The 22,741-nt window shown below is 36.9% G+C and overlaps 1 protein-coding gene across 4 annotated transcripts in view; it reads right to left on the bottom strand.

The window, feature by feature from the left end:
• Nucleotides 1–22,741, bottom strand: part of clstn1 (calsyntenin 1) — a 69,152-nt gene that overhangs the window by 22,697 nt on the left and 23,714 nt on the right. For 2 of the 4 annotated variants that reach the window (XM_051662165.1, XM_051662168.1), the window contains exons 2-5: nt 11,767–11,889; nt 7,465–7,494; nt 3,806–4,001; nt 1,184–1,392 (exon numbers count right to left, since the gene is read on the bottom strand). In XM_051662165.1, coding sequence (XP_051518125.1) covers nt 1,184–1,392; nt 3,806–4,001; nt 7,465–7,494; nt 11,767–11,889 — 558 coding nt within the window. The remainder of the gene's footprint in view (nt 1–1,183; nt 1,393–3,805; nt 4,002–7,464; nt 7,495–11,766; nt 11,890–22,741) is intronic. The other 2 variants (XM_051662169.1, XM_051662167.1) reach the window with 1 other exon arrangement.

Genomic DNA, 22,741 nt, shown 5'->3' with positions numbered 1-22,741 from the left:
CTAATTTCTTCAGGGTTGTCTGGGGAACAGAACGCAGTGCCATAATTTAAATACAATTTCATATTGTGGCAAAATAAACAACAATATTCATCACCAGACTTCATGCAAAAAAGTGGCTTGAAATAGTACGTCTGATTTACAAAATCTTATTTGTGACAAAGGTATTGAACGCAACTTATTTTCTCATATGCTGCGTATGGGAATACGCTTTCTACGGTAAACCCAGAGGGGATAAATACACAATCACACACATACACAGGGCAAATTTACTTTATAATTTGTGTCCAAATTCAGTCTGTTACCATTGTTTATGTTCATGCGGTACTCCTGTTTTTATTTTGCAATCTCCACGTGACAGGGAAGCAGAGAGAAAGTCAGAGCGAGCCACTATGTCTGCCATCCCTGATTCCTCCAGCATTCTGAATTGGTGTGTGTGTGTGACAGACCTCCGACTGAAGAGAGAGAGACCTCAAGCACAACATTCGATAGATGTATGACACCCTCGGCAAAAATCAAGTTGTTCTGAACAGGCTAGTGAGATGCCAGCTTAAATATACTGTTATGAGAAGGATTTAAGACCCATTTGTTGACTGGGCTGCTCGGCACGACGTCACAGAAATAGAAACCATTTCAAAAATAAATTGCCCTGTCGCTCGTCGCTGACACGGCTGGTGAGGAAAAAACTTTGTTTAACATGGAAAAGACACCTTTTAAAGTTAGGACACAGTGTTAGTGGAAAAAAGATGCAATTAAAGAATGGGAACTGAGGCTGCCTTTCTTTTTGTGTTCCACTGAAGAAGGAAAGTCATATGTGTTCAGAATAACATGAGGGTAAGAAAATAATTACAGAATTTAAATGTTTTGGGGAACTGTCCCTTTAAGCTTTGGAATTACACCACTAGTGCTGCCCTGAGTATATGTATGAAAAGATCACAGCTGAGAAGATCATTGATCATGCTTAAATTCAGGCCACAGCTCAAGGTGACAGCTGGCCAACATCAAGATAGGTGTGCTAAGGATTCTGAAATGGTTGCTTGTTTGCATAAATCATTTTTTAAAGGCACACCTTAAGTGCCATGAATAACAATGAACTATAAGTTGATATGACTGTGAGGTATATAAGCTGGATTTTTGGCAGGAGCCTAGGACTGGCAGCAGCATTTTACCACCTCCTTTCACTTACCATCCTTGTCAATAGTGAAGGGCACATCAGGGGTGACAATCTCATAGCTGCAGATCTGACTGAACTGGAAAGAGCAGTCAGCGTCTACTGCTTCCACCTTCAGGATGCTGTCGTACTTTTTGCCCTCAATCACTGTGGCTTTGTAGGACTTTTCTTTGAACACTGGCGAGTACTCGTTCATGTCATTCACTTGGATGTGGACGGTAGCCCTGGGGAACATCAAAGTGTAATTTTTAAACTAGAATCGAACAAGTGGCACAGCAATGACGCAGGTTTTGCTTGTTAGCAGATGGTCAATTTATGTGGGTGTGAACAGCTGATACACTGTCATTCACAGGGCCTTAAAAGGTACCTCTTTAACTCTGCGGACCTGCCGGCGGGTCCAAAAGGGGGCACTATGTCGCAAAAAAAAGTTTATGCTTAAAATGTTCAAGTCTCCAAATACCAAAGTCAGGCATTTGTGGTATCGTTCGAAGGCTTATAATCTGAAATTTTCATAGGTACCTTCTGTATTTATGTTACATAAAATATCAAAATAAGGCCTGAAAACATTCGCATCGCAAATCAGCGCCACCTAGAGGTCATGTGGAAGAATTATTAATATGACTATGAAAGTCTTTAAAATAGCACTTAAATATAGGTATCGTATGTCAAATGAAATCTTTCATTCTCAGGAATGAATTGATTTTGTTGCCCTAATACCACAGTTCGAAAGATTTTCAAAAGAATCACAAAGTATAATAGAATTTCTGTCATCAAATTTTGTATGTGCCGATCACTGCTGTAAGCCCAAAATATCTGCTTCTTAGCCAGTTTTCCAAAAAAATAATAAGCAATTTTTTATTTGTCTGTGAGCTTGCTTGTGTGAATAATCCAGTGTTTCATTTTAGATGGCCAGAACAAAATATGTGGTCCAACAGGAAAACCATACTAAACAAATAATCTGAAATATATGTTACCTACTATTGATGATAAAATTTTATCATCAGTTTTTACAGCATCACAACGGGGAGGATCAGCTTTCTAATGATACCTAGATTGAGTTTCTAGTCCACTCAGAGGCCGAGATATTCGATGAAACAATGGGGGTTGTGCATGAGCTGAAAATTTTACTCAATGTCTATGGACGAGCACATCTGTGAGGGCAAAAAAAATGCGGCACTTACATTCTAGATTGGCATTTTGTGATGGAAGGTGATAGAGGAAAAAATAAAATTTCTATTACTTGCTGCCAACGAGTGGAATAAAATAAGACTTTTTGGAGGGAGTTGAAGAGGTCAAACTCTCTTTCTTTCATTTTCTTAGCATGTCTCTTAACATATTCAGGTCACATTTTTAACCCAAAATCAACAATTTAAAATGTGTAAGTTATATTTTGGATGGATGGAAATTAATCTTATTTTAGGACCATTAAGATGCTTTGTGTTGTTCTGGAGTTAAAACATTATTTTTAAATGCTGATAACCGGTTAATTTTGTTCCGATAATTTTCTAATGAAACCAAAGGCCAAAGGGTTTATCACAGTTATTTTTGGAACTACACCACTTCATGTTGCCTGAAAAAAAGAAACGTGCTTTGAACCTGAAGGAAACTGCTGCATCACACATTTCTTTGCCTAATTGTCTGTGGGTCGTATTTTGTGAACAAAGACCTTTTTACAACTACGTATGTATAATTACTACATATACAGGCACGGCTAATTCACATACAAGGAAAACATAATTAGATTTAAAAAAGTACTTTTCTCAGTTGTTTCCAGGTCTTCACTGAATTATCGTTAGATATGATGCATTAATACAGATTTGATGCTGCCGGGTTCTGACTCAGAAGCAGATCTTTAATTAAAATTTTATTTAACTGTTAATTAACTGTATGCTTGTTATGATTTATTTTGTGATAAATCGCTAATTGTTTGTTTATTTTGAGGCAAGTGGCTTATTTTGAGCTTGTTTTTCCAGACCAGATTGCTTGCTTCTCTTGTGAGATCTGGCAATTCTGCAATTAGTATTTACTGTCATTTAAAAAATAACGTTATTAACCATTCTTTTATTTTGTCCTAACCGATTACCATTTGGAAAGGAGGCTGCGGAACTTTTGAACCAGAACGAAAAAATACTGCACAGAATGAACCAAAATGAAAAACATTTAGTTTTTAGTCCCTGGTAGTGACATCATTTGAATGACAATGAAGCACATTTTTCAAACAAATTGTAATTACCACAATGTGTCCGGATGCTTAGAGATTTTTTTTTTCTTTTCATTCCAATTATTCTCAATGGTGATTCTCATATTTCTCAAATCCTCATATTTAAAATAATATATTATATATTACATTGCACATTTTCTTTACACATTTTCTTTTGATTTTCAGGTGAAATATGACCTGGACATGTCCTTGACTCTTGTTCTTGGTATTCATAATATCTAAAATCTAATATCATTTCAAATTATGTGATGTTTCATAGAAGATCTCTTGCTACTAAATGCCACAATGACCACAAAATAAGCAGTATAGCTCTAAAGAAACACTTAACACAATTATATATGCTAGACCTAGACATGTCTGGCCTTTAATTAATTTGGATATACTCAGGCTAGCTTCACCTGAACTAAGATACGCACTTGTGAGACTTCTTCATGTTGCCTCCATCAGGTCCCTCTCCGCAGTCATATGCCTGAATGGTGAAGGTGTGCTCCTTCTGCAGCTCACAGTCCAGTTTGTCCTTGGCTCGGATCACCCCCTCTCCAGTGGACTTATCCAGCACCACCGCTTCAAATGGCACGTTCTGCCCATGAATCCTAAAGCCGCAGATCTCTCCTGAACATGGTGAGAAACGGCACATGCACATTTAGTCATGGCCATTCTTGAGCCCAAACACCAGCTGCTGTTCATGAGATAAATGAAACCCACAACAAAACTAATAACAAGCCACACTCAAATAAGAACAGCCAAAGTTGGTTTGGCAGCAAAAGGGATTGGAACACTGAAGGGGGAGGTTGGGTTGGGTCTGTGGAGGAAGCCAGAAGCACTGTGGGATGGGTAAGTATTGAGGAAGTGGAGGGGAGTGAGGGGTCGAGAGTTAAGAGAGGGGGTACTGAGTGTCTGGTCCAAGCCATTTGATCACATTGCATTCATTCATGCAGTAAAAAACCCATGTGCCAACAGGCATTTCACAGGAATACTTACTATACAAGGACAGGAAGGAAATAAAATGTACCACTGAACAGATCTGTGCCAATATCTTGATTTAATCTGTACACGTAGAAATAGGGCTGGGTGATATATCAGATATTAAAGATGTATTCACAGTGATTTTGTTTGTGATATAAAATTCAGCAACATCGTTTATATCACAATGATTTTAATGTGCTTCTTATTTGACCATTAAGTTTCCTAAAGACATTAGGCATTTTTCCACCATCGCAATACCGTTCCGTGCCAATCTGGGCGTACTATGGAGGATGATCGCATATTCCCATTTTTAGGACTGCTTTTTTCAGCAAAGACACGGACCATGTCGCAAAAAGGAAAGTAAACAGAAAAAGGCGAGAGGTTTACCATCATTTGCTGAGCGCTTGTGTTTGCCACCGGACACGAACATGCAGAAAGGTAAAAGTTACCATACTAGCTAAAAAAGCATATTTATTGACAAAATATTATATAAGTATTATATGAAAATAATATATAAGAATATAATATGATGTATTTTGAGATTTAATGAGCTAGTAATCTGCTGCCCTAATGGAAAAGGCATTTAGAAAAATAAATGTAGGCTACAATACTAGTTAAACCATAATAATAAAACCATGATGATACACTAAAAGACCCGCCACGTACTAAAGCCATTCCACCAGCATGGTTGAGAATGGTTGAGTACGGTTACCTAACCGTGGAAATGCTACTGTAGCCGAACGGTTTGGAGCAAGGTGTAAAAGCAGCTATTGTCAATAGAGTGGTTCCGTGATCCTTCTATGTTTTAATACACTTTCAGAAAAAATGGTACAGTTTAAGGTACAACGGCAGTCACTGGGTGTGGTACCCTTGTTTTGGGAACATATATGTACCCTTAAAGAAACAAAAAGTTTTAAATGTACCTTTAAAAGATACACAATAGGTCCTTAGGGTACAATAATGTACCCAAAATGGGTTTTAACTAGAGGTACAGAAAAGGTTCCCTTGAGGGTACCACCCCAGTGACAGCTCTTGTACATAGAGAACCATTTTTCTGAGTGTAGCGTCTTGGGATTAAACTTTAGTGACAAAAAATGCTTTTAAAAATGGTACATTTGAATAATTTCCATTAATTAGTTCAAACTGTCCATTTCAATGAAACAATTCAAAACTCACATTCAACAATTTGTGGGCGTCATCACTCAAAAAGGTGCATGGACGTTTCCACGTGGGATTAAAATGTTAGTAAAACTATCTGTACGTAAATATTGCATGTGTTGATATACTGGTGCAAATAGATGAAAATGATTAAATAACTTGCTTCTTTGTGTTAATTTATTGAAAAACTGTGTTAAAAATGTCATGATTTTTTACTGTTTTAGTCTCTACATTAAACATTTTGAATCTACTTGGCAACATTGTGTTGAAATGATGAAAAATCACCCTTTTAAGCCATTTTCGAGCAAAAACTTGAATACTGAGATTCCTATATCAAATATTGTCAAAAGGCAGTAAAATACTGAGCCACAATTTCTTTGGTTATATCGCCCAGCCCTACTTAGAAATACTACAACATGTTTAAAAGAAAGGTCTTAAACAAAGATCTTTGCTGATTTTTGTTAAAAGTAGCACATTAAAAAAAGAAAGCAAGGTTAAAAGTTAAGGAGATAAGGTGAACTTATGACAGAGATCCAGCATCCTATCAGAAATTCAGTCAATGCCACTTTTATACACAAATCAAAGCAAATATACAAACAAACAAGGAAAAAATCTTATCTAAAGCCTAAATTCCCCTGTAAAACTAAATTCTGGAGTGAAGAAAGTCTTCCTGTGTAATGCTGTCTCTCTCAAACCCTTTAAAGAAAAACTTAAAGAATGAAACAATAGAAAATAGAGGAACAGCAGTGAAAACTAAAGGACTGGATGAGAGCAGGGGTTAGAAATATCCATTTGCTTGACATCCACATCAAACAGCAGTAGTTGCCATGCGGTGTCTTACATTAGTGGAGGAGAGGGTGAAGAGAGGCTCAAACTAGAGATCAGAGCACATCACACACCGTAGAGAAGAGTTTGCATCATTTAACAATCTCAGCAATGTTGCTTTCCTTCACAAATTGAGTGGAAATTGAACTCTCTAAAGGCTGTTTGCATCACAGTTTGATTGCCTCAACTGTGCTTAAAACATGTAATAACTATGCAATAAATGTATCATAATTATACAATTAAACATGTAATAAATGATTCAAGCATCAACTGTGCTTATAAAACATGTAATAACTACGTAATAAATGTGTCATAATTATGCAATTAAATATTTAATAAATAAAAATGCTCATTAATTTGGGTTCCAAGTTACTTTTTACCCCCAAAATACAAGAGAGTACTTCATAAAGAGGAAAAAATACTTTTCCTTTAAAGGTTGAATGAAAAATCCAGGATATCTGACATATTTTTAAGATGTTAAGATTGGCTTTCCCTGTAAGATTCTAGTGTAAATGCAATATTTCCCTAAATGTACTTTTGAGGCTGAAGTGCTGTTAGTATCTGCAAACTTCAATGGATGTCTTATGCACAAGGCCGCATTAATGCACGGGCTTACCTGAGCTTAACCATTCATGGTCTCCTCGACCCTAATCTCCCGTAGACGGTCGCGGGAGGAGTGCATATAAATGCATTCAGCGGAAGACGCTGATATAACTGTGGAAACTTTGCATAACAGCAAAAACTGTCTAGAATATGTTCATAGAATAACAGTCCACAACCTCCACTATACCCCTGGTTGGACTGATTACCCCCTCCCTCCCTCAGTCGGACGAATGACAGCAGAGCCCTGGGCCCCGCAGTGCCTCAATGCGGCCCTGCTCATGCATAGATATTTCTAGATTTTGTTATAGCCCCACATCACACTTATCATCCAGTTGCTAAATTTTCATTTCCAAACAATTCAAACATGAGAAAAAACAGAAAACCAAAAACATAAGTAGAACTAGGAAGATAAAGAGCAATAACGAGCATAACAGGAGTTTCCATGTGAAGTGCTGATTTCTTTTATTTGCGTTAGTGGGTTAATAAAATAGGTTAAAAGGCGGGAGAAAGAGCCTGTCATCACCTTCTTTGGTGAAGGTCACCTCAAAACTCTCTACAAGAAGAGAGAAAAGATAAACCCAGGTCAGTCTGAGAAGAATGAGATTGACAGATCACAGAAACACAGACACAGAGAATTGAAAAGACAGATTTTACAGAACCAGTCAAGGGCTCACAATACATCAACTGACCTGTTTGCATGGGTATAGATCGACCAGTACAGTTTTAGTTTTGTTTGTACTAGGGATGCACAATATATTGGTGAACTCTGCAAATGTAAGCATTTATTAAGTATTGCATCCGTCTGAATTGGCCGATATTGTAAGCAGATAACATGAGGGCTTTTTTCCAATTCAAACAATATTCTCTTTGTATGCCGGGTTATAAAAGTACTACATTGTTAGCAATTTTCTCTATAGTAAATTAAAATGTTTCAATATCCAATGTTACTTGAAGCATTTAAAATTCTACACTGGATTTCAGCAATAACACACAAGCAAGAGTGCTGTTGTTCTGAATCAGCATCTGTTTAATCCGCTGGTAATCACAGACATGCTGATCTTCAGTACAGCAGCACAATTGTGAGTGTGACATTGCTTTTATACTACACTTCTATTAAGTTACTACTGAGTAACTTATGTTTAAGACAACATTTGGACTGTTTTCGCTAGTTTGTATCAATCTGCCCCATGCTAATTCTGAGGCTATTCTGAGCCCTAATATGACAGTATACAGCACAGTTTGATGAGTTGACAATTATAATCACAGATACAGAACAAAGTATGGAGACTGCCTCTCTGAAATGTTTTTCCTTTGGGCTAGGTTCTGCTTGGCTGACCATTTAAGGTCCATTTTGACCCCTTATGTGGCCTCTACTAGTGGAGCTGTCCACCCTGTTTTCACCCCTACAATTAGAGATGGATTTTTCATTAGGATCTGCTGTTCAGAGCAAGTCATGCAGTGGAGGCTTTGTGCCTCATCAGTGAATTCTAAAGCTTTAATGACTGTACATCCAAACCCAGACTGTTGCTTCATGCCAAGTGCCAACTCCAATAATCCTCTATTTTCCATCAGGCAAAACACAATGAATATTGATTCCTTCCCCAGACCGCTATACTGAAATGGATCAAGATGTAACAACAGATGAGACATAAGAAAAAAGGCATCCTAGCGGAAGGGCGTTTTTGTTTATTTGATTTGCTTTATGACTGTCAGAGATTTTTAGTCTTAGTGACCTGAAAAAGCTAATAAGGACTCGGTCACTTTGAATCATAGAAAATATTGAAATTGACAGCAAGCTGGCACTGAATAACCCTTCACTGATAGGACTGTAAGAGCTCCTGATAAAGTACATCAGTGCTTGGAGTGGGTTTATAAAAAGCCAGCAGAATATCAATTGTAATCAATTGTACCCTTCCAAGCAAGTTTTCATAGACAAACTTCAGTTAGGACATGAAAATTTGTTAATGGGTCATTAATTAACTTGTGCCTGGAGCAAAAATGACACTGAAAGTGACAAAAATGCATTCGATTTTTAGCCTATTTCTAGTGGGATAAAAAAAGCCCTCATAAAAGGTAAAAAATTATTTACCCTTATTAAAAAAGTTAATTTCCAACATTGATTAAATGCTACTCAGATGCTTGTATACCTCAACATATCTTTCACAGATACATTAATTATTGTACACTGCAACATGAGTTCTTGTTTGAATAACTAAATATCACAACAATTATTTATGGCTTCTGCCAAACTCTCGAAGTCCCTGTTCAGAGTAAAGTGAGCTAGTCACCATGGCACCAGGTCCTAAGTGGGCCAGGATTGGCAGAGATGCTAAAAAAAGTAGCAGTCACCCACACAGACATGTGACGGCTTCAAACTGAATTTAGGAGAGTTTGTTAATATAATCAGTGTGCCGATCATCTACACTCTCACTGCTGGCTCCACAACTCACAAATCAAGCAGTCTGAAATATAAATGACGCTTGATTAACAATTCAAGAGGAATTATATTTTTAAGAGGGACTCAAATAAATCTAGATCAACTCTTGACAGATACAGTTCATTCAAATCAAATTAACAATGATAATGTGGCTGCTTTTTTATACAAATACTTTAAAGGAATAGTTCACCCAAAAATGAAAACACACCCTCATGCAAGACTTTTTCTTTTGCTGAACACAAGCATCGATTTCTATAAGAATATCACAGCTCTGTTGGTCCATTCAATTCAAGTAAATGGTGGCCAGAACTTTGAAGCTCCAAAAATCAAATAAAGGCAGCATAAATGTAATCCGTACGACTCCAGTTGTTAAATCCATGTTTTCTGAAGCTATATGTTAGGCGTGGGTGAAAAACAAATCAATATTTAAGTCCTTTTTTTAGCATAAATCCTTCTCCCCGCTCAGTAGGTGGCGATACGCACAAAGAATGCGAATTGCCAAAAAAAAAAAGAAGAAGAATGTGAAAGTTCTGTTTCTCACCCACACCTATCATACTGCTACAGAAGACATGGATTAAACAACTGGAGTCATATGGATCACTTTAATGCTGCCTTTGTGTGATTTTTGGACCTTCAAAGTTCTGGCCACCATTCAGTTGCATTGAATGCACCTACAGAGCTGAGATATTCTTCTAAAAATCTTTGTTTGTGTTCTGCAGAAGAAAGAAAGTCATACACATCTGGGATGTCATGAGGGTTAGTAATTAATGAGAAAATTTTTCTTTTTGGGTGAACTATCCCTTTAAGGTAAACCACATTAGTGTACGCCAAGAATGCCTGCCGTTAGGTCCCATAATTCTCAACAGTGTCCCATTTTCAGGGTGCACTGGGAGAGCACTAGCAACTGGTACTAAAACTGTGAGAATGGAGGCAGCCTGTTCACAATAGCCCACTGCATTAAGTGCTTTGAAATGAGGTCAAAGTAAATCTCCAAGTGATTAAAAAAGGCCAGAGCCAATGCTCACAAGAAACGAGCAGAGTAAGAGGAAATTTAATTGATCTCGATGTCAGAAGAGTTGGCGACCAGCTGCCAGGGGAATGAGAAAAGTAATTTAAAATGGACATCCTATCATCATCTGTACTGATTAACTATGAGCATATTACTCCAGCATGTTTAAAATGACCTCATTTACATCTTCAAAATAAAAAAATAAAAAAATTAAAAAAAAAAGATAAGGGAATGCTCTTATGTTCAGATTGGTTCCTGCCCAGTTTTGTGGAAACCAATGGTACTGTGTGTATTTGATGTTAAGTTCTGCACAACATACTGCTTAATATCTGAAGACCCGCAAACCCAAGAATCATAAACCAATAGCTCCATTAAACTAGGGCATCAGAGCCAACAAGAATATATCTACAAACCTAATTACAAACAAGAGATGGCTTCGCCAATCACGATAAGAAGTAGAGTCTGATAATGGTTCAATGGCAATTGTATAATATTAGCTCATTTATTTAAAATGTAATTAATGTTTCTAAAAGAGCTATTTTAAGATTTTGAAATAAGTTTTATTTAAGATCCTTGCATTATCAAACCAAAGGCTGCAAAATGATTTCAGTCTGGCTCCAGAGCCCGAGATAAATAACGGTGGGAAAAATAAAAAAAAATAAAAAAAATCTGAAAAGCCTTTAAAGACTCCATGAAATGTAGTCCACGTCTCTAAGCTTTGGGGCCACCTTTATGCTAATGTACATATAAATAAAAAACTAATAAATTACCTCAAAATTAAAAATTAGCAGATATACTGTATGTATTGTCTTTCTTTAAAACGGACCAAAAAATATTGATGGCTCATCTTGCACTCATGGGCGTATCCAAAATGTTGTCCAATAAAATGCTCTGTAGAGTGAAAATGTCCCTCTCTCTAATATCACCTGCCTCTATAGCAAAAGTAAGTAGCAAATCATGGTTCGCTGCTATAATGTAAACTAAAGTCTTTTGGGTATTGGAAAAAAAGGGACAAGCCCTTCAGTATATCCCACCCCAACTTCCTGTTTAAATAAGAAATACGACAACACAGGAAAGAAAACTGCGCTCGTCGAGCCATTTCATGGGGTCGTAAACTATAGGTGATATAACTGATAATCATAAGTAAAAAAAAAAAATATGAATACTTCCACTTATAATTATCATAATCAATTTTATTCAGCATAACCTTTCCTCATTTTACACCTTTAAATTAAAACTGGAGACAAATTAGGTAAATACTCTGAATGGCCATCACTACAATAAACCAGATCATGACAAAAAACAATTAACGTTTATAAAGCATGAGGAAGCAAAATGGCTGACATCTTCGTTTGAGACCAGAAGATGGTGGGTCTTACCTGCATAGCGCAATGGAGCATCTTTATCCAAAGCTATCAGTGGAGGATCCAGGAGAACTTTGTCATCATTTTCTGTCACAATACCGTGATATGTGGTCTCAATCCATGGCTTGTGCTTATTTACTGTGGAAATAAAAAAAGAAGAGAAGGTAAAAGTTTGCAACTGGCAAATGTGATGGACTGCAATTATTTTGTTTTTCAGCGAGGATTCACTATGTGTTAGCACATACACACCAAAAATACACGAGCTTTGAGGCAGAACACAAAAGCACAGAGTAAATAGTGTTGAGGAGTAACAAGTAAAACCAACTGTATTTTTTAGTAGCGTGACAGTAGCTCAGGTGCTTTATAAATAGTATAGCTTTTCCAGTAACAAGCTTTGTTCATTTGGAAGGTTCATGTAAACAAACCTGTTCAATTGATTTCCAACACAGAAGTTCCTGTCTTCTTTTCTGTATCAAAATATTTAGTTAAATGCTGTTGTTTACCAATATTTTTCGACTCTGTTTCATAAATATGGTTGTTTTTTAGTTTAAGTGGTTGTATTTAGTACAAATGTATCTGTTCAATGTAATGTTGTCACCCTAACTGAGATACTAATTGTTTTCGTGCCAGATAAATACTGCTCTTATTGCAGAATTAAATGTCACTTTATAAAGAGGTTTAACACTGGACAGTCTTTTATATTCAGCACGCAGTAAGGAACTAAAGAAAAAGATAGATAATCCATTTGTTAGAAACACTACTGAGGTTTGGCACGAAGTACATAAATATCTTGATGATTCCCCAGTGCTGTCTTGTTTTTCACCAATCTGGGGCAATGAACATTTCAGCCCGGCTAAAAATGATATGAGGTTTAAAATGTGGTTAAATAAGGGCATTGGTAGACTGATCTTGATATAGTTTGATATACCTCCTAAACAATTTTTCAAATATTTACAATTAAGAAGTTTGATTTTTTCACGACTAAAGAACTCAGTACAGCTTCCTCCAATGTCTATATTGGAAACATTTTCTTTTCTTTTTTTGGGGGATCCCCCCCACCTCAATTTGGAATGGCCAATTCCCAGTGTGCTTTTAAGTCCTCGTGGTCATGTAGTGATACGCCTCAGTCCGGGTGGCAGAGCACGAATCCCAGCTGCCTCCGCGTCTGAGACCATAAACCCGCGCATCTTATTGCGTGGCTTGTTGAGCGCATTGCCACAGAGACATAGCGCATGTGGAGGCTTCACGCCATCCACTGCAGCATCCACACTCAACTCACCCTGCGCCCCACCAAGAACGAACCATATTATAGCGACCACGAGGAGGTTACCCCATGTGACTCTACCCTCCCTAGCAACCAGGCCAACTTGGTTGCTTAGGAGACCTGGCTGGAGTCACTCAGCAAACCCTGGGATTCAAACTAGCAAACTCCAGAGGTGGTAGTCAGCGTCTTTACCACTGGGCTACCCAGGCCCCACCGAAACATTTTCTATACAGAATTGTTTCAGTAAGGGGCGGGTTACCCAATTATATTATATACTAGTGGAAAATCACAAAAAAATTCTGACAATAAAAGACTAATGTGGATACAATATTTAAAAAATAGATATTTCACAGGAGGATTGGGGAACAATATGCTTAAATGCACAAACGCAAGCCATTAACACACGGATGAGACTTATACAATACAATTGGATAATGAGAACGTATATAACTCCGGTAAAACTAAATACATTTAATTCTAATATCCCGGATCTATGCTTTAAATGCTATAAACTTCAAGGTACTTTATTTCATTGTGAATGTGAGGAGCTGCAAACATTTTGGAATGGGGTGATTCGATATATCTCTCAATTTCCCTCTTCTTTAGTTCCATTAAACCCTGTATTGTGTATACTCTGTATATACCCAGACAACGGTTTTCTTTCTATTAAAGAAAGGATTTATGCCTTTTACAAGCCGACGCGCTATTGCCCTATGCTGGAAAAATACTAGCTGCCCTACTCTAGGTTTATGGTTAAAAAACTTAATATCAAGCTTGGCTCTCGAACAAACATATGTGTTAAGGAAGAAGTCCTCTGAATTTCAGAATATATGGGAGGTGTTTCTGGACTTTGTTAAAAATGGAGATATTGAAGAAGCTATAGATGTGTGAAGTTATGGAGTATGTATTTAAATCAACATAAGGAATGTAGAACATTTCATGTCAAAGCTGATTTGCAGTGGGAAGGGTAGAAGAAAAGTTCAGTTAAGTATGTTTTCAATGTATAAATTGTAAAAACTCAATAAAGATGTTATTAAAAAAAAAAATGTCAATTTATAGTTACACTGGCGGCCAAAAGTTTGGAATAATGTACAGATTTTGCTCTTATGGAAAGAAATTGGTACTTTTATTCACCAAAGTGGCATTCAACTGATCACAATGTATAGTCAGGACATTAATAATGTGAAAAATTACTATTACAATTTGAAAAAAATTTCAGAACTTCTTAAACTACTTCAAAGATTTCTCATAAAAAAATCCTCCATATGCAGCAATGACAGCTTTGCAGATCCTTGGCATTCTAGCTGTCATTTTGTCCAGATACTCAGGTAATATTTCACCCCACGCTTCCTGTAGCACTTGCCATAGTTGTGGCTGTCTTGTCGGGCACTTCTCACGCACATTACAGTCTAGCTGATCCCACAAAAGCTCAATGGGGTTAAGATCCATAACACTCTTTTCCAATTATCTGTTGTCCAATGTCTGTGTTTCTTTGCTCACTCTAACATTTTCTTTTTGTTTTTCTGTTTCAAAAGTGGCTTTTTCTTTGCAGTTCTTCCCATAAAGCCTGCACCCCTGAGTCTTCTCTTTACTGTTGTACATGAAACTGGTGTTGAGCAGGTAGAATTCAATGAATCTGTCAGCTGAGGACATGTGAGGCGTCTATTTCTCAAACTAAAGACTCTGATGTACTTATCCTCTTGTTTAGTTGTACATCTGGCCTTCCACATCTCTTTCTGTCCTTGTTAGAGCCAGTTGTCCTTTGTCTTTGAAGACTGTAGTGTACACCTTTGTATGAAATCTTTAGTTTTTTGGCAATTTCAAGCATTGTATAGCCTTCATTCCTCAAACAATGACTGACTGACGAGTTTCTAGAGAAAGCTGTTTCTTTTTTGCCATTGTTTACCTGATATTGGCCTTAAGACATGCCAGTCTATTGCATACTGTGGCAACTCAAAAACAAGAACAGTCTTAAGCTTCATTTAACGAACCAAATAGTTTCAGCAGTGTTTGATATAATGGCAAATTTTCTAGTACCAAATTAGCAATTTAGCATGATTACACAGTGATAAGGTGTTGGAGTGATGGCTGCTGGAAATGGGGCCTGTCTAGATTTGATCAAAAATGACTTTTTTCAAATAGTGATGGTGCTGTTTTTTACATCAGTAATGTCCTTACTATACTTTGTGATCAGTTAAATGTCACTTTGGTGAGTTAAAGTACCAGTTTCCTTCCGAAACAGCAAAATCTGTACATTATTCCAAACCGTTGGCCGCCAGTGTATAGCCAATGTTTAAAAAGATGTTACATCTTAAACAGCTTAACTGCTTTTTGTTAGTAGCTTATGGTGTAGCCAACTACCTTTTTAAAAGTTGTTTGACTCTTGTGTGTAATTTCTGCTCCGATAGCATTACCAAATAAAATTTGCAAAAATAATGATTGTTTTCAAAACAGCATTCCCGAATACTCCCCTGTCTCCCATTGGTCAAATAAACAGCCTAACCCCCAAACTCACACCATTGGTTGAGCCAATGTTGCAGTGTCAGGCTGGTCAGGTTGCTCAAACAAACAAAACAATGTTTTGATAGCACCACAGATCCACAGTGTTTAAAATTTTTGGGAACTCAACTTACGAATGGCTTCCTTGTAGTTGTCTGTATATTCAGCTGGGACAGGAGAAAATATTTTACCTTTGGAAAAATTACACACATCAGCTTTACAACCATAGCTTCCCGAGCTACATGTTACTCATAATTTAAAGTAGCTTCCCCCGACACTGCACACTAACAGCCCTTCAGTGCGTAACATAACTCAGCACTAGCATGCTGTGGAATTTGCCGTGTCTGTTTGTTCAGGCAGAATCTCAGCAGCTCATTAGTGTTGACTGAAGGCATTGAGCTTTACCGGGGCTGAAAGCAGAGAGGACAGATGCAGTGTGCTTTAGCTTTAGACTGCAGAAATATTGCTGCAGCTCTGTCTGGCTGAGGTTGAAGTGAAGGGCAGATTGCTCTGTTTGACTGCTAATCAGTGCCTATACCCAGAATGCGAGCGCATCAGCAGTTGCTGGGGGAAAGGGGATACTCCTGCAGTGCTGATCTCATTGTGTGCAGAGCTGACAGCGAGGAAGAGGCAGGAAACAGGAGACCGCTGGGAAACAGGATGAGCTCAGCAGACTGATGCTGTCATCAGCAGAATCCATCACACGCCAGAGTCTAATTGAATCAGAACTTGAGGCAAACTGAATAATTTAAGAAACACAGTTTGTTTCCTAGTAGAGTGGCTCTCAACTGGTTTTGCTTCAGGACCCAGATACTACATAAGACAAGAGGCAACCTAAAGGCCTGTTCACCCCAAGTCTGTTTTTTCGGTGCGATTGTTCATTCTGAACAAGCTTTTGAATTGGAATAATGCATTTCTATAGCGCTATTCACATCGCATCTGACAAGTCGGCCACCGACAATCAGAAGGTTTTTATTTATTTATTTATTTTTATGGAGCGTGGACAGATTTTATTTGTTTCGGACTGACTGACTGACCAGTGAGATAAGAGCTTTTTGTAATTTTTTCCAGAGTCATTGCAGCTGCTCAATCCAGCGGGTTGGTGGTGCTAATCAACTGGAAAACACCGGCATTGGACGTGCAGCTGATACACACCCCCGAAAATTAAATGCATAAAAATAAATAGTTGCAGTTCATGAACGCTTTGTAGGCTACTGCAAACATAATCCTGGTCTGTTTTTGAAAGTCTGCTTATGGTGTTTTATGTGTATATCACTGTGCCTGTTACATTCTCATGGCATTTAAAACAGCAGCGAGGTTCGGAAATTGGTTTGCACTAAGCTCTTAGAAAATCCCATAAAAAGACACTTTACATGCTATATTTTACTGTAGACAAACGAATTGAAGAACCACACTGCTATTTTTTATTGCAAGGGTACAATAACAAAGCATTACAATAATTTAAATAAAGAAAAGACCATGAGACAGTATTTTCTTTTATGTTATTTTTATATTAATATCATATTTTATATTATACCAGTTAATCCAGACATTATAAAAAGAGAAGTTGGCTTCAGGAGTACATTTGGAATATACTCCTAGCAAAATACATGTGCAAATAAATATCCAACAGCACTCTTTACTCATCTCACTCGAATGAAAAAAACACAGATTAAATACTCCTCAAAATGCATCAACGCCATGGAAAGAACATAATGAAACAGTTATGCCAAATTAGGTATACAAATGCTTTAACAGCATTGTTCATAAACAATTAAAATTACATTTTTAATTGTTAAAATTCAAATAAAAATGAAATTTCAACTGTTCCATTCTCTCGCCAACCAATAATTCAAAACACCACACAAAAAACATTGTGGTCGGAATTTGTTTTTTTATTCACATTGCAAGTGAACCCGTATTAAACAACCTGGACTCAGAATTCGTGTTATTATACCTACATTTTGAAAAAAGTATTTTTACGTAGCTCTATGTATGTATCACGGCAGATGCTAGTGAAATAAACACGGCAGATGCTATTTACACCCCAGTGCAAACCCAACCCTGGTAAAAATAATGGTAGATGTGGTTTGCACCCCCGTGCAAATAGTGGCAGATAGTGGTTTGCACCCCTTATTAAATACTAACAGTATAGGGGCATCATTTCACCATGTTTATTGTGTTTATTTAGAGTCACACAGACACACTACACCAACCCCTACCCCTAAACCTAACCCTAATCTTCCTTTACAAAGGTTAACCATGGTTTTACAACAGTAGCAATAGTATCACCATGGAATTTTGCAGTAAAATCATAGTAACCACAAAATTAAACATGGTTACTATATAAACAACACCATATTACTGTAGTAACACTATTGGTAATTGCATCAAATCTATGGTTTCTGCCAAAAAAAACATACAATATTACTACAATATTACTATAGTAAAACTACCATTACCATTACAAAATTCATTTTGAAGTATTATCATAAGTAGTATTAAAGAAAATTTAAGAGAGGAGAATGGGAAAAAGAGTGCAACAAACACGGAATTTACCCGGGTCGAAAAGGCAGTCTCATCTGCATTACACCCCACACCCCTGAAGTGACACTCACAATGCTGTTTGTCGTAGATATCTATGTTTCCAATAGACCATTGTGGTGCAAATAGCCACGCTGTGTGGCACGTGTTATTTTCACCTGAGTGCAAATAAACACTTGAGGCGCTACAACAGCAATAACTTTTTATTCTATAAAGTGATACAAATCACAAGTCAAACATCAGATTATCAGTTCAGAAACACATCAGAACCCTTTTATTATAGCGCATTACTTGTAAGGCTATGCAATTTAAATTTTGCATAACATAACCAACAACATTTACAAGCTTGTTTGGGTGATATCAAATTACGCTGTGGCTCAACTGATGGAGCACTGCACTTGCGGGTAGAAGAGCACATAAATTGACATGAGAGCCAAAAGTATCATAACAGCGCCACAATATGATGTGGTTGCTTTTTATGTCAGATTAGCTTTTTATGACATGATCGGTTAGGTTTGGGTAGAAAAGTAGGTTTCCTTGAATTAAAACCCTATAAAGCATTAACCTTAAAAACCTAATCTGTTTTCTATCTCACATTTGCTTTTTATGACACCATCGGTTTGGTTTAAGGTTTACGGTAGGGAGGTAGGTAGGTTTAGTTGATTTAAAACTCTATAGAGCATTAACCTTAAAAAGCTCACTTTTAGCGCCACACAGCGGACATTTGTCCTTAGAACTGCAATGTAATATGTGTAACGAGCAACATTTGGAAAAATGTGCCACACTAACGTAATTTTCATGAGATTAGGCTGGGCATTTTTGTTCCTGGATTCTAATTGGTCAATACAGTGTTCTAGTGGTGCTAAAAAAAAAAAAAGAAAGAAAGAAAATACAGAACGATACAGAAACATCCATGATGTGAAACACCTGTACACACAGCTACTGTGTATATCACTGTTACTGTTTACATGTCAGGGACTATATATCCCGGTGGAAGGATGGCACTTAATAATCTGCTTAATAAAATAATATTTTAATGAAAATTATGTCCTTTATATCATTATTACAGCCTATATTGTTGGCTCCTTTATGCTACATTCCAAGAGTTTTTCTTAATTTGTAAGTTGCTTTAGATAAAAGTGTCAGCTAAATTAATCTAAAAGTAAATGTCATAAAAATATACATTCACTAAAACAATAAAATGCCTTTTATATCATCATTTAACACAACCATATAAAAAAACACCCAAATCTATAACTACACCTAGGTAAACTGTTCAATATCCACTATGCTAATGGCCACCATCTCTTACATTCCTTATAAAATTGCTGTCTGAAAATATCAGCGCCTGGTGCAGCTGCTAAAGCAAATTAAAATGGTTTACTGGCTTGACTGTGATTTCTCTCCACCGGTGTCTCGCGATTCAGCCCGCCGGCAGAAGCCTGATCACTGACACTAATTGAAGGATATAGCTTCCACAGCAATAATAACACCTTAACACTCACATCCATTCAAATAACATGGCATATCCAATTTCACACCTTTAGGAGAATAGTGAGCTTGACAGGGCTATCGCTTCATTTTTATGTTTTTTTACCCTGTTAATTTTCAGCTGCAATAGCCAATGACTGCATCTGTCTATCAACACAACAAAAACACAAAAGACTGACTCTTAAAGGGATAGTTCACCCAAAAATTAAAATGTTGTCATTATTTACTCACCCTCATGTTGTTTCAAACCCATATGATTTTCTTTCCTCCGTGGAACACAAAAGGAGATATTAAGCAGAATATTTTTTTTTTACACAGTGAAAGTGAATGGTGACTGAGGCTGTCAGTCCCTTAAATACCAGCCTAATATCTCCATCTGTCTTCCATGGATGAAAGAAAGTCAAACATTATGGTGAGTAAATGAATACAAAATTATCTCATCACTTACTCACACTTATGCCATCCTAGATGTGTAGGACTTTCTTCTGCAAAACACAAACTAAGATTTTTACAATATCTCAGCTCTGTAGGTCCATACATTGCAAGTGAATGGGGTCCAACACTTTGAAGCTCCAAAAAGCACATAAAGGCAGCAAACAATCCATAAGACTCCAGTGGTTTAATCCATGTCCTCTAAAGTGATCTAATTTGTTTTGGGTGAGAACTAACCATAATGTAACTCATTTTTTACTGTACATACTATACCACCTTTGCGGTCTCTAGGCATGATCATGATTTCAAGCTCGAATACACTTCCTAGGGCTTGATGCAAGTGCAGAGCACTAGGAAGTGTAATCGAACTTGAAATCATGATTCCCAAGGAGACTGCAAAAGTCAAGATTTATATTGAAAATTAAGTTACATTTTGGTCTGTTCTCACCCAAAACCGATTAGATTGCTTCAGAGGACATAGATTAAACCACTGGAGATTTATGGATTACTTTTATACTGTCTTTATGTGCTTTTTGGAGCTTCAAAGTTTTGGTCACAATTCACTTGTATTGTATGGACCTACAAAGCTGAGATATTCTTCTAAAAATCTTTTTTGTGTTCTGCAGAAGAAAGAAAGTCACACATCTGGGTTGGCATAAATGAGAATTTACATTTTTTGGGTGAACTATCCTTTAACACTGCATTTAGTATAGTAAGGAGTTAAGAGGAGGGCCAGGACTTGGTATTATTTGTGAAATTTGTAATCTGTCTCATAAATCGTCTTAGCAAGTGGGCTCACGTGACTTTAGGAGTGCTGGTTGTCTCTGGACGGACTGTCAGACCAGAATACCCTGATAATCTGCTTTTAATTCCCAGGTTTATAAAAAACTAAGAGGTGAAGTCAGTCACATGCTCAAAGGGCAGGATGGGACATCAGGTTACTAATAATCAGAATAGAGCAAGAACATAACATATGTTGTTTACCTCACTGGACTTTGTTACTTGGACACTATGAATGCTTTATAGGAAAATTTAAATAATTTTTAACCAAGGAAACAAGCTTACAGCAGATACAAAATTATAAAGTTGAGCTGATAAAACTGTTTTGTTTACAATGCACATATAAGTAAATACATTTTTTGAATGGTATTTGCCCATGCAAAACTCGTGTTATGGGTGGTTGCCAAAGTGCTGCTACTGTATACGGACAATAGGGTGTCTGGTTGGTTTCTAGAGTGTTGCTAAATATGAAGTAATGTATAGCAATGTTATCTTGTGTTGTTGAATTTTTGAACAAGCTCATTTTTGGTACTTATCAGCATATTGGTGTGCATGTAAACGCACTCATTGATAACAATGTTTATCATCACATTAACACAAAAAGAGAAAGACTCATCACAAATAATCTGTTCACCAACAGGCAATTAATCTAAGCACCAAAACGCGAATTCTAAATGATATATGGACAAATGGATAACTTCGTGAACGAGTCTTCATTGGTGATGTTTTGGCACGTCACAATAAGGGTCTATGAGACCTCTTCGAGAGCGTTCGACCATGGCAGCGATCCCAGCTAGAGAGCACCACTAAACATACCAGCCAAACACGTGCTAAACACTGGCAGCACTCCCACATATACACATGAGACATCTGAGAACACTCATATAACATATGGTACACATATATCACTCAGTCTCTTACCAGAAACACATTTAGCCTACCAATCAAACAGCAATTATTTTCTTCTCTAAACTTCTTTAAAGCCCCTTAATGAACCATTAAAACGGTTTGTGCTTGAAAGCCTTGCCCTGATGTCTAATTTGCATCGTTATCAACTGAACGGTTGGGCATCAAAGAGGAAGGGCTGGTTACCATGCTGGCAGTGTATAAATCAGATACCAAAGCAACTCTGGTGTGGTTGATATAATTCAGAGCGCACTACAGCTCCGGCACATAGCAGAAGTATGGACAGGCATGCAGCGAGCTGATCGTTTTTACATCTATTTCGCATAGAGACACTTTATATGGTTGAGTGACAATAAAAGGGATTTGATTTAGTATTTTGCACAGCAACAATATGATTCAACTGTGGTGATGAAAGTCTCATATTCTGGCTCACAGAGACGCACTGAAACTCGTTCAATAAACAGACCACAAATGATGATGGCGCACTAAAAAGTAATCTCATAATGACAACACCCATTCAAAACGGAGAGTGTCGAGACAAGTGGCTAAATGCTAGAGTGATGCAGATCACTATAGATAGAAACATACTCAATGTTTTGTAAATTTCTGAAGATGTTATTACAGCATAGTGATTTATACATGAAAGCCATGCAAATCAGTGTTATGTAACTTGTGCATTAGCGCAATGCTAATACTTCGAGTTGTACAATCAAGTAAATAAGAATGCAGAGATCATAGTTAAATCCATTATCTTTCAGACTGATAAATTGGACATTTTTATATAATACCAATGCATTTAGAAATAGTCTCACATAAGAAGAAATGTCTGGAACCAATTAAAAAAAAAAAAAATATATATATATATATATATATATATATATATATATATATATATATATATATATATATATATATATATATATATATATATATACACAGTATATTCTTCATAAAGAACATGAAGCTATTTTTAGGACCATTAATATTTTGCATTTACATTATTTTCATGACAATTAAGAACATTTCCACCCCAAATTATCTTTTAATTTGAAAAATACCATAGAGGGCTGCACA

Source organism: Myxocyprinus asiaticus, chromosome 29 (assembly GCF_019703515.2).
Source record: "Myxocyprinus asiaticus isolate MX2 ecotype Aquarium Trade chromosome 29, UBuf_Myxa_2, whole genome shotgun sequence".
NCBI classification, from domain to species: domain Eukaryota; kingdom Metazoa; phylum Chordata; class Actinopteri; order Cypriniformes; family Catostomidae; genus Myxocyprinus; species Myxocyprinus asiaticus.
This window is presented reverse-complemented; position numbering and strand designations above follow the sequence as displayed.